This window comes from Parasteatoda tepidariorum, chromosome 8 (assembly GCF_043381705.1).
Source record: "Parasteatoda tepidariorum isolate YZ-2023 chromosome 8, CAS_Ptep_4.0, whole genome shotgun sequence".
Lineage (NCBI taxonomy): Eukaryota > Metazoa > Arthropoda > Arachnida > Araneae > Theridiidae > Parasteatoda > Parasteatoda tepidariorum.
The window spans coordinates 61,291,897-61,306,177 of NC_092211.1; the positions used below are offsets into that span (position 1 = coordinate 61,291,897).

General features: G+C 28.2%; 1 protein-coding gene across 1 annotated transcript; it reads right to left on the reverse strand.

Moving 5' to 3' along the window:
- Window positions 1-7,255: 7,255 nt before the first annotated feature.
- Window positions 7,256-14,096, reverse strand: LOC107449420 (zinc finger protein 845-like). Its single transcript, XM_043052204.2, has one exon. It carries the CDS (start codon window positions 11,474-11,476, stop codon window positions 9,617-9,619), a length of 1,860 nt encoding a protein of 619 aa, XP_042908138.1. The 5' UTR covers window positions 11,477-14,096; the 3' UTR covers window positions 7,256-9,616.
- Between the last annotated feature and the right edge of the window lie 185 nt (window positions 14,097-14,281).

The window sequence follows — 14,281 nt, forward strand, 5'->3', positions numbered from 1 at the left end:
TTTTGTTTTACTTTGTATGTCGTCTTTCTCTTCATTTTCATGCATTGTCATCCAATTCTGAACTATGTGCCAAATTTGAAATCTGTAGCTAGTCGGAAAGTTAGTTTAAAATTGATTACAAAATTCCACCCGAACAGATATACACGAAGGCAAATTGATATAAAAGTGGTAAAGTAAAGAAAATCAATTTCAAGAATTATTCTTCAGATTTTGCGATGTGTCATAATAAACAAAATTAATGATAGTCCCTGTGTTGATGTTCATATTTATTTACCGATTAAACGTTTATTTATCGATTGATCCTGATAAGAATTTATCGATTAGGAAAATAGTATCAGTTAGTATACTGTTAACGGTGCTTTTTTTTTCGCTATTTACAAAATATAAGAAAATGTGTTTTCGCTTTATTATTATTTTTTGTTTTCGTATCGCATTGCTTCATGCAATTATCATTATTTTCGGCTCTTTTCTGAAATTCTATTATAATAATTTATTCCATTTTCCGTGATATTTTCCCCTCATTTTAGGTATCTTAAAATAATAGTGAAAAATCATTTCACAACTAAAAAAGTTTTGAAATAATTTATATTTTGAGTAGTGTTTCGTTCCTGCAATGCATTTTTCTTGACGATATCAAACACTTTTCAAAGGATGGAACAGAGTTATTTTACAGTGTCATTTGGAATTAATCTGCAAGCAATAAAAAAGATTTTTTTTCCAAATATGCATTTGTGGGAATCGTTTTTTCGACAGTTTAAAATACACAATCGGAGCAATTATCTCAAAGCCAAGCTTTTTTTTTTTGTTTTGTTTCTTTGTAGATTTAAATATTAAATTATGACCATAATAAAAAATCTTTGAGATACAAAGCTTTTTCATATTTTTATTCTTATATTATTATTATATAGTTCATTTAAAGTTAAGTTAGAAAACAGAAAAAATCTTAAAATATCCTTTTTTAAGACTAAAATATCCAACAAGATTAGGCAATTTTTTCTTCTTCCTGAAAACAGCTTTAATTAAAATTTTAAATTTATTTTTGATAAGCAGAGTTCTTAGCATTATAAATCTAAAGTAAATTTAAGACATTTTGCAATTTCTTTTTTCCAAAATAAGGACAAATTAGAGGATTGAAATTTCAAATTTTTTATATTACGCTAACAGCTCTACAACCAGAGATGGGTATTTGTCATTCAAAATCTGAATAATGAATGATGAATAAAGATTTATTCATTAGTCAGAAATATTTTGAATAAAGAATAAATCATTCATTATTCGTTATTCAGTATCCTTTATTCATTAGTCAAGAATAACTCAATAATTTCACTGGTCAACAAAAATGGGCACGGAATACTCTAATTGACTACGATTATGACAACTACAAATAAAACGTTAATCCTTTTCAAGTATATTTATATAATGTTTGAGAAAATTTACTTTTGTCTAACATAATGCATACTTTTGAGAAATGGTTACACGGCAAAAAAGGGTTTAATTTTTTAAATTAAAATTTTATTTAAAAATTTAAAATAATATTATCGTTTGCTTTCAAAAACTATAAAAAATTGCGTTTTATAGATTTTAGAACAAAATTTCAAAATGAACTTAAGTAACTAAACTGTTATAAACCTACTTTTTAGCACAACTAAGTATGTTACGCTGGAGTAAGTTAAAATAACATAAAAATAAATAGTCATACTTGTCTTAGTTTTATAGTTTAATTCCTAAAATAAGACGTTTAAGAGCAAACTATGTTCTGCATCTCGTTATAGACAAAGACATATCGATTGCATTTTTTGCTGGTTATTCAAAATTTTATTCAGAAAAATTAGTCATGACTAATGAGTTTATTCATCAATCATTATTCAAAAATTTTTATACATTTACATAATGAATGATGAATAATGACTAAAATTTCATATGAATAATCATTCAGAATAAATTTATTCTGAATAAATTTAGTCATGAATAAAATTTTCGTGAATGATGCCCATCACTGTCTACAACCAATTGTAATGCATAAATATCAAAAATAATATTTTTATCTAGATCAATAATATGATTACCTGTGTTTGGAACTAAAATCTTTAAAAAAATGTCAAATCAGCAGTGAAATAGAACTAAATATATTGTTCAGTATCGATTCTTTAAAGAAAAATTCTAAACATTCTTACTTGAAGCAGGATAAAACAATAAATTCACTTTTAGACGTTAGCATTTAATTCAAAATAAGGCCAAAAACATACAAAATCTACATACAAAGTTTCAAAAAAATTCGATTAAAAACTTTTTTTGTAATGTGTGTTAGCGTAAAGAGATTTTCTCGAAATCAACGTTTTTGTGAAATGCATTTAAAGTATCTAATTGCTATTCTATTTCATCTACGATTCTCAAGACAGGAGAACAGAAATTCAAAGAGATTTCGGACAGGGGACAGAGTTTTCGACTTCGAATGAGGTGAACCGAGTTCGAATCCCAGCGATGAATGGTCCTTACGAATTCCGCACCCGGCTCACTTCTACCACATTTCTGACGTAAAATATCCTCAGTGGTAGACGGATTATGGGTATGAGTCCCCTTGCCATCAGGTAACCGTGAGAGGTTTTCGGGGCTTTCCTTTCCATGCAACGCAAATGCAGGTAAGTTCCATCAAAAAGTCCTCTACGAAGGCAAAATTTCTCTTAATACTTGATCCCTTGTCTTCTGGATTGGGTTCAAAATTACAAGGCTACGGAGTTGAAGATTAGTTATTGTAAAACAAAACTTGGGTAGGCTGTTCAACTACGGTTATAAAAAAAAAATTGAAATAAAAATTCCGACATTTCCATCGAAATGGCCGAATTTAACACAATCGGATATCTTTAAACAGCGGTTCCCAAATGAAGCTGTGTGGAACCCTTGGTTTCGGTGAAAAAGTCAGGGTTTCCAAGAATTAGGACTTTTTTTGTCTCTGTTTTTTAACCAGTTATGATTTTAAAAAACATTATAAATTACGAAACCCTGTAATAAGATTCAATTTATTTTTCATTAGTTAAATATTAATCTGTTAATTATTCTCAACCTGTTTCGCCCTTTTTTTTAATTTTTTATGCAAATGAAACCAGCATTTCATCTAATTCATTTTCAGTTAATGCATGCAATAAATCAAAGAACTAAAGTAATTGCCACTTTAGGCCCATAGATTCATTGGCATTAAACCCGATTTTAATACTACGCGATTAAAAAACTTCATTCTTTATTCATTCATTAAATATTTTCAAAGTAATAAATAAAATTTCAATTATTAAATTTTTTCAAATTAATAGTCTTTCTTTAATAAATATTTTTACAAATGATAATGAAATTCTTCATTAAGTCTCGGGTATCCGCTCTAAGAAGGTCAATTATTTAGGATTCCGCTCTAAGAAGGTCGATTATTTAGGGTTCCGCTCTAAGTAGGTCGATTATTTAGGGTTCTGCTCTAAGAAGGTCGATTATTTAGGGTTCCGCTCTAAGAAGGTCGATTATTTAGGATTCCGCTCTAAGAGGGTCGATTATTTAGGATTCCGCTCTAAGAGGGTCGATTATTTAGGGTTCCCCTCTAAGAAAGTGACTCGTCTGGGTTTCTGCAGTCGAAAAAATCAGGAGTCACTGCCTTAAAATTTTTCTAACATAAAAACATAATGTAGTCATCACCATAAAATAAGACATTCCTTACCTGTAAAATATTTCTTTACCTTCATTTAACTGTATTTATAGGTAAAATATTCATTTATCGCCTTCTCTTAGCTCTCTACTATTATTAGTAATTATTATTTCAGCGTTACGACGTAAAACTAAACGCGGAATTCTTTTGAAAATAAGTAAACCTATGTAGTACCTTATTACGGAACATTTTATGATAAAGATATTTAAAACTTATAACTATTAACTCATTAATTTGCTTACTATTATTAAAAAGTAAATAAGTTATATTTACTTTTATAATAAGCTTTACATAAGCTATAAAGCTTATAAAAATAAATATAATTTATTAACTAGGATTTCAGGAATTTTAATTATAAACAAAAATTATCAAGAGTATATATATATTTTTTTTAAATAAAGTTGAAATAGTAACCAAGCTAAATTGAATAGATTTAAATTTTATCCTAACAAAAACCTACACTAAATATGTGGAATTAAATCTCTGCCAATACAATAAAACATTTTTGATCTTTAAACTGAATAATTTTTAATTTTAATGCAATGATCTGTTCATCATCTTACCCTAGTGGGAAATTTTTTTTATTGTTAAATATTATATGAGGTTTATAATGATTATTTTTTGCTCAATTTGAAAATTGCTCCATTACGTTAAAATGAAACGTTCAAAGTTAAGTCTTCATCTAACAAACAATCCCTATTCCATACATACATAATTTGAAACAAAACAGAATAAAATTAAAACTATTCTTTATAATGCACGTATGCAGAAAAAGAAGCGAAATAATACCGTAATTGTAAATGAGTTTAAAATTAAACAAATAAACATAAACTCACTCATATAAAGTAGAGTAAAAATAAGAAAATGAAAAAAGAAGGAAGAATGAGCTTTTAGTTGTCATAAAGTTTAAAATAGAGTAATTTAAAATTCAGTGCTGCCATCTATGAAACTAACGCTTCAAAACTAATAATATTTGAGAAATGTTAGAAACATAACATTATCTTTCGATTAACGAATCTTATCATTGTAAGCAAAAAATTTTGGATTCGCTTAAAAACTTTTCAAGCTATGGTGAAATACGCATTTGCGTATTTCACCATAGCTTGAAAAATACGCGGTGAAATACGCTTTGCGTATTTCAGGAAAATTAAAAGGTCCGAATTCAGGAGGTAAATTTATACAGATAAAGTACATTTTTGCGTCTGATTTCGTAGCTTTAAATATTGTTTGCCCTATTTATTTTCATGCTGTAATTGAGAGCTGAAAATTGCTATCCCACAACCACTGGCCCTGTAGTCCAGTACAGTAACACCACTAGATCAGTGATCGGCTATATATATGTATATATAAATTATACAATATATCAAAAAGATATAAATAAAAATATAATTAAAATTGTTGCTGTTTGCTACCTTGCCATAACGAAAACTGACACTTTTTTCGTTTAAACGTAGTTTTATTGTTGATGGCAGCCGATGAATTACAATTTTTATTATTTATATCTTTTTGTTTATATATATCACCGTCGTTGCCGAGTGGAAGGATTAAAACAGGTCTTAGGCAGGGAAGGAGGGTACAAAATTTATTTATTAATTATTAAACGGAGAACAGCTATAAAAAAGTGGTCACGAAAAGTTGTGCTTCTCGATTATAAGTTAGGGAAAATTTTGCAAGGTAAATCCGTAAAATTTTTCATTTTAGGGAAATCTTAATATTTGCAATTGTTTTATTAAATAGGTTGTTGGGCGATTCCCACAAAGAGTAAAGGGAAAAATGTCTTACATTTAATTAATGCATGCTTGAGCCAAAAATAGATTTAAAAGACAGGAGGAGAATTTAAAAGTGTGAGAAAGTGTTTCGATTAGAATAATAAAATAAAGAAAAGGATTTACAGAAAAGAAATAACATAAAAAGATCAATTGAAGCTTTTTATGTTACATATATATATATATTTAGGTTTAAAAATTTTTTTTATTTAGCTATGAGTGTAATGTATATAAAAGTCGAATCTAGTTGTATTTCTATTCTTTGCAATTTTAATGATCCAGTCATATTTAGGAAGTCTGTTAAAGTGTATTTAAATTTTTTTTCTTTCACATTTTATTAATATTTATAGATAATTCACCGGAGCCATATTATTTGTTTTGGTTTTAAGGGCCATTCGCATTGAATTCTATTGTCCTAAGCATACATATGCAGGTTTAAAAAAATGATATAATATTCAAGCATGATTTGCAATTATGTGCAATCTCATGCCGTGGAAGTTCTCCCTAGTTCCAAATTTTGATATCTATATAATCGATTAAAAGTTATTTTGATTTTCAATTTATGTTATCCTTTTTTTCCAAAATAAACATGTAAGCTTATAGCTAGAAAATATATATATATATATATATATATAGCTAGTGTACTATGTATTTTATTTAAAGTTTCTTAATTATTTTGTTTAAAGATGAGCTATCTAAAAAAAATAAATATCACTTTGTTAATTTTTTTTTTAATGAGTTAAATTTTCATTGCAACTTTTTTTTATGCTAATGTATTTTTTGTAAATTTCAGATGGTAAGTTTGTTTTTAATTAATCATTTCCTTAAAAAACTAATATTTAACAATAAAATAACAAGAGCTAACATATCACCTTATAATATCAGTAAATCAAAAATAACGTAAAATGTATGAAAAAAATCCTCTGATCTAACATGTATTTTTTAAAACTTACAAGTTTTATTTTTAAAAAATAGCTTACATTTGAAAATGCATTTTAAAATGTTCATGACTATATGCATAATTTTTTAGTTCGAATTTTTAAAAGAGTTTGTTTCATAAAACTTTATGTAATTGATTATTTATTTGAAATTGAAAATTCAGCAATTTGTTAATAAACATTCTCATGAAAAAATTTAGATTTATTTTCTAAATTATAATTAACTTATTTTATAATTAGGTATGAAAAATGACATCTGTATCAAAAGTATTGGTTGGTAAGCATTTTTAGTATACTATCTAAAAAATTTGAGTATTCATAATTAAGAGCATTTGATAGGAAAATTAGTACACTATTTGCAATGGTGAATACAATATGGGAATTATAATATAATACACTATATTATTTTATCACAATATTTAAAAAGTTCATTAGAATTTTAAAATAAAGCCTACTAATTTTTTGTGTAAAACGTTGAGAGAAACTCCGTTTTTAGAAAAATTTCATAACACATTCATTGCATTAATTTTTATTATCAATTTTTACTTTTATTACTATCATTTATTCAAAAATTATTTATGCCTTTTAAATAACATTATGATTTTAACTAAAGTAGGTAACCCAAAGATGAGCAGTGCTCTTAAGGTACACCACCTCCCAAAAAAAGAATCAATATTATTTTTAATCGCCATATAGTGATACTGCACTATAAATAATCCACAAGCAGAGCAAGTCGCTGAATTTGAATCGTTTAGTATAATACCGCATCATTGTATGCAGACATTTCACTTTTTAAAAGAAGCTGCTCTAATTTTTAGGTAAGGAGATATTTAGATTACATATGTTTAATTTCACAGTACATTGAATTATGGAATATTTTAGAAAGTTTATTTCTTACTTTTCAACCATTAGGTTACAATACAAAGTCTGATATTAAACGAAGTGCATTTCCTATTAACCATATACAGAATAATACAACATACAGAATAACATATACCATACACAGAATAATAAAATACAATAATTTGTGCAAGACATTTAAATTTCATTGAACCATTATAAGAAAAGGACTATAGTAAATAAATATGTCACCCACACACTTACATATATAAACATCTCATAATGAGAAAATTATTTCATGAATATCCGTGAACTGGAAAGTTATTACAAATGACACATTAAAATTATTAGCATATTTCATTATTTAGCATAATAAATTAGTAAAATACAGTTTTTTAGAATTTAAACGAAACCTTAATAATAAACTAATTTCGATTTTTTAATAGTTTGAGTTATCTTTTGTGCTCTTTTTTAAAATTACATAAATTATACAATCTAAGACAATCAAATGTGATTAGCAAAATATATATCAAGTAATCATTAAATAGTTTAATTAATATTCAGAGCAGTAGCATTTCTGTAACATAAATATAAGATTTATAAAATGATGAAAAGATTTAGATTTAAGTTAAGAAACTGATTTTATGAAGCAAATATTACTTTATATGTTTCATACTTGCAATTAAACCGAATTTACTTCAAAACATTCATTAAATAAAAGATGTTACAGGTAATTTTAATTAAAGGCTGCTATTTACAGGGTATCTGCTACATTTTAGTTCCATGATTAATTCCAAGAATTTTTCATGACTTAACGAAGTTACTATTTTCTTCGACAAAAACACAACAATTTAAAAAAGCATTATAATAACATTCATTGAAATGATAGATATAACCAAAACTGTTATACTCTGCATCTTCATATTTATAGATTTTAAATTTAAAAAATAGAGTAAAGAAAGAGTTGAAGCAATAAAATACCTGAAAAAAATACAAAAGCAAAGCGGATACTCTGTATTTAAAGTTTTTTTCTTATTACAGTACAGAACCCGTTATCCGGAAAACCAAAAAACCGGAACGAAATTCGGTAAATTTTCACGCCATTTAAAAAAAATAATAAATTTTTTCCTCGTAAGATTTTAGGATTTTTCTTTCTTTTTTGAAAGATGTTCGCCTTACCATCATTTTGGAAATAATCATTAGTGTATTACTTCATCTTTTTTTCTTCTTTTTAAGATTATTTCCAAATATATATATATATATTTTTTACTTGGGTTTAACAATAAAAAACGGCTTTTTATAGTGATTCAGAAAATCGGAAATATCAGTTATCCGGAATAGCGATGGTCCCGGATAATCGGTTCCCTACTGTATTATTAAAAATATCACCTACAACTCAGGATTTTAATGCTGAGAGAATAAAAAACAATTTATAACCAGTAACCAAGGTTACAACTTCTACTAAGATGTGTTTACAAGAATGCATTTTAATCCACAACTTTTCAATACTGGAGCTTATTTTACATGCATTATATAAGTATAAAAATAAAAAAATACAATAAAAACTGCATTATAAAATACTAAATAAAAAACACTTCAGATTCATTAAATTGTGTTAAGTCTAATGACACTTCTGTGAAATTTTTTACTTATAATGGAAGCAAGAAAATCTTTCCTCAGTTAGAAATGGTCTATATTCAGCCAGTCACTTTTTACATATGCCGCAAAAATAAATGCACCAGTATGATCAGAATGTGATTCTTTTGACATGTGCGACAAGAATTATGTTTTTCAGCAGGATCAACAAAACAATGATTAGTTCGATTAGCTCTAGTTAAGATAGACTTATCTAATTAGAGGTGATACAAGAATATGGTTTCTCAACCAGTATGAACACGAGTGTAAATATTCAGATCACTATTATTTAGAAAAAACTACTTCATAACATACTTCAAAGATATGCTGTGTTGCTAGTAGGAACAACACTGTATTTAGTCAGATGACATTTCAGAGAAAAACTCTTATTACATTATGGTACATCAAAAAAGTTTCTCACCAGTTCAAACACAAACATCAAAGTCAGTCTTTTGAAGAAAAAAAAAACTCTTTTGAAACATATTATAAAAATGCAGTTTTTAACCAGCATGAATAAAACTATGATGAGTTAAATGCTCTTTAAGTAAAAAAAAAATTTTTTTTTTTTTTTTGCATGCAACAGCTTCTTAACAGTGTGAACATGAATATGACGAGTTCGGTAATCCTTTCTTGAAAAAGTCTTATTACATATATTACACGAAAAAGATTTTTCAGCAGTATGAACACAAATGTGCTTATTTAATAGAACTATTTGTGAAAAACTCTGTTAACATATACTACAAGAATAAGGTTTATTCCCCAGTATGAACATGACTGTGTCTAGTCAGTTGATGTCTCTGTGAAAAACTCTTATTACATATACTACAAGAATAAGGTTTCTCACCAGTATGAAGACGACTATGTCGAGGCAAATTACCCCTATCTGAAAATCTCTTATCACATATATTACAAGAATAAGGCTTCTCATCTGTATGAACGCGACTATGTCGAGTCAAATTACACTTTATTGAAAATCTTTTATGACATATACTACAAGAATAAGGCTTCTCGCTTGTATGAACACGGCAGTGTTCAGTCAGTTTATACCTCTGAGCAAAACTCTTATTACATATACTACAAGAATAAGGTTTCTCACCGATATGAACTCTACTATGAAGCGTCAAATAAGCTTTACTTGAAAATCTTGAATTACATTTACTACAAGAATAAGGTTTCTCACCAGCATGAACACGATTGTGTCTAGTCAGTTGATCTTTTTGTGAAAAACTCTTATTACATATACTACAAGAATAAGGTTTCTCCCCGGTATGAACTCGAATGTGCGGATATAGACTCTCTCTACGAGAAAAACTCTTATTACATATACTACAAGAATAAGGTTTCTCACCAGTATGAACTCGAATGTGCTTCAATAGACTATCGCTTCGAGAAAAACTCTTACTACATAAACTACAAGAATAAGGTTTCCCACCGGTATGATGACGACTATGTCGAGTCAAATTACTTCTATCTGAAAATCTCTTATTACATATATTACAAGAATAAGGCTTCTCATCTGTATGAACACGACAATGTACAGTCAATTCACCTTTTGTTGAAAATCTCTTATAACATATACTACAAGAACATGGCTTCTCACTTGTATGAACACGACTGTGTGCTGTCAATTGACTTCTTGATGTAAAACTCTTATTACATACACTACAAGAATATGGTTTCTCACCAGTATGAACACGATTATGTAGCGTCAAATAAGCTCTACTTGAAAATTTCTTATCACATTTACTACAAGAATAAGGTTTCTCACCAGTATGAACACGACTATGTCGAGTCAAATTACATTTTAATGAAAATCTCTTAGAACATATACTACAAGAATAAGGGTTCTTACTTGTATGAACGTGACTGTGTTCAGTCAGTAGATCTTTTTGTGCAAAACTCTTATTGCATATACTACAAGAATAAGGTTTCTCACTGGTATGAACACAATTATGTAGCGTCAAATAAGCTCTACTTGAAAATTTCTTATTACATTTACTACAAGAATAAGGTTTCTCACCAGTATGAACACGACTATGTCGAGTCAAATTACATTTAAATGAAAATCTCTTAGAACATATACTACAAGAATAAGGCTTCTCACTGGTATGAACACGACTGTGTATAGTCAGTAGACGTCTTTGTGAAAAACTTTTATTACATATGCTACAAGAATAAGGTTTCTCACTAGTATGAACACTACTATGTTTAGTCAATTTAGATCTGGATGAAAATTTCTTATTACATTTACTACAAGAATAAGGCTTCTCACCTGTATGAACACGATAATGTTCAGTCAGTAGACTTCTACGTGAAAAACTCTTATTACATATACTACAAGAATAGGGCTTCTCACCAGTATGAATACAAGCGTGTTCAGTCAGTTGACCTCTTTGTGAAAAACTCTTATTACATATACTACAAGAATAAGGCTTCTCACCTGTATGAACACGATAATGTACAGTCAATTGACTTCTACATGAAAAACTCTTATTACATATACTACAAGAATAAGGCTTCTCACCTGTATGAACACGATAATGTACAGTCAATTGATTTCTACGTGAAAAACTCTTATTACATATACTACAAGAATAAGGCTTCTCACCCATATTTATACAATTGTACTTAGTAAGATATCTCTGTGAAAAACTCTTATTGTACTCTTTTTATGCTACAAGAGGATTTCTAACCAATATGAAATGTGCAGTTTTTAGTGAGATTACTTCTTTTTGAAAAAATTTAGTTACATATATATTACAAGAATAAGGTTATCTTACAGGTTGAAAAACACTTTTACAGTATATGTTTACTTTTCTGTGAAAAATTTTATTTACTCATACTGCACAAAAAAGGTTTCTTAACAGTGTGAAGGCAAATGTGAATAATTTGAAGAAAATTCTAATTACACAAAATGCAAGAAATAAGATTCCAGCTTATATGACTTGTATTAAGTATGGGTCTCTCTTTGTTAGCATTAAAAATAAATCACTACACTACCAGAATGCTACATAAAATATTGTATAAAAACACTTTTGAAGGTGCTACTAAAGCAATAATCATAAGTGTAGATAAATTGTGTGTAGTTGAGTAAGATCTATTAAATAACAATCCTAAATATGCTGCAAGAAATGAAGACACATATCCATTTTGCAATGATTTAAAATAAAAATACATAAATATAAGAAAAAATATAAATTTTCCATTTAAAATAAAATTTTTGCTCCTTCTTTTGCTTGTTTGATACAAATAGCTAGAACTAGACAATGGAAAAATAATTAACCATTAATTAAAATGAAGGCAATAATTCAAAATAATTTTCACTACAAAAGTAAGTCATTTAATACACTTCAATAACACATATTACAAGCTGATCATGTAGCATCAAATCCCTTACTTCAACTAAATTTTTTAAATAAGCAAAATAAAATACTGCAGAAATATGATCACTTTATAACAAGAATATGATTTATTAATAGGAGCATCTGTGAAAGGATCAATTTAAATTATAATCAGATGCAAATTTTTTCCCCCACAAACTTTGCTTTGATATTTCTATTTTACCATACATACAAAACTAAATTAAATTATTTCACTTTATGTTTTTTTACACAAAAAACGGCAGAGACAATGAACCTCTTCATGTAGGAAATTCCTTTAAATTTAATACACTATGAATGACACACTGCAAAATGAATGTTTTTAGGAAAACTTCATACAAAAATAAACAGTAATGCAATTTACTATTATGAAGATGAAATTATCCAATTAGATTTCATTTACAATTTATTTCATATGCACATTGCAAAAATATGATACAATATATATTTTTAAGTCAGACATAATTTTTTTTTAACTGTCACTGATTTCAAAGGTTTGACAATACAAATATAGATATATATATATATTTAAAAAAAATTGCTAAATTTTGTATCAATGTTTCATCATAAACGATAAATGCGTGTTCTTATAAATTAACATAAATATGAGAGGGTCAAGAAAGTTTAATTTTATCCAACAATTTTAAATTGCACAAACTGCAAATAAAAAATATTTTCTCAGTGTTAACAAGAAAATCACAATCTCAATTACTTGTATATAAATATCAAATCACATGTGCTTTATAAATGTAAGCGACAGTTTAATCAACTGCAATTGCAATCAATTTACAACTTTTTAATAATGCACTACATGGAAAAGTTCGCCGAACGTGTTAGTTAGATTACTGCAAATTAGTTCCATTCCTCATGCTTTCTTAAATAAATTATTCCTATATTATGAACACAAAACATGAAATTACTTCTTATTGCATAGGACTTTATATGTAGAACAATCATTAACTACACTTGGAAACTTTTAAGCAAAGAAATTTCTATGAAAATATTTTTCTCTTAGAACATCATTACAACTATGTGTCACACTTTGCCCAGACACTCTGCCACAACAAAGAATGTTATTGTCAACACAGAAAGATATTGCCTTCAATAATCATATCTCCTTTTGCCCAGAAGCATTTAACACACACGGCATGAATAGTTTATTAATTATATGAATCGAATAGAAAGCACGTTTTTTTATTATTTAGGCACGCACAGCAGAAATTTTATTTGTTGTTAGCAGGAAGAAAATGTTATTTTATCATTCCATCGATATTTGTTTTCAGTATTAACAAGAAATATCATATGAATATGAGCTACATGGAAATAACCCTCTTAGAGCTCTTTCTATAGATTTACAATTATATGAGTGTAATTTACATTAATAAGGGTTTTGGATATAAATTTGAGAATAATAGTTTTATTACGTCTTGTCCCCAAGTATGAATAAATCTCCTAAATCCAAATAGCACATTAAGTGAAATACAAATCAAAAACAATATCATTAACCTTTTCTTTACACATATTAAGTTGCAAAAGTCTTCTAAAGTTAAGGCAAGTAGTTTTTAAAATAGTTTTCAGTAAAAATTTGGCGGGGGAAAGAATTCTAACCTTGGAGCTTTTTACAGTTTGCAGCTTTTAGCTTGCTTATATACAAGGTTGCTGTTGTTGTTGTTACTTTACGTCGCACTAGAGCTGCACAATGGGCTATTGGCGACGGTCTGGGAAACATCCCGGAGGATGATCCGAAGACATGCCATCACAATTTTGATCCTCTGCGGAGGGGATGGCACCCCCGCTTCGGTAGCCCGACGACCTGCGCGCGAAGTCGAGCACTTTACGGTAGCACAGTTTAACGAGGACCAATACCGCACACCCTCGGTCCCTACGCAAACTGATCCTAGTGGCTACCCACCCGCACACTGACCGTAGTCAGTGATGCTTGACTTCGGTGATCTGCTGGGAACCCCGTCTTAACGATTAGTCCACTGCGGGACATATACAAGGTAGAAAAAGTAAGTTGCATAGCATATGCAGCAT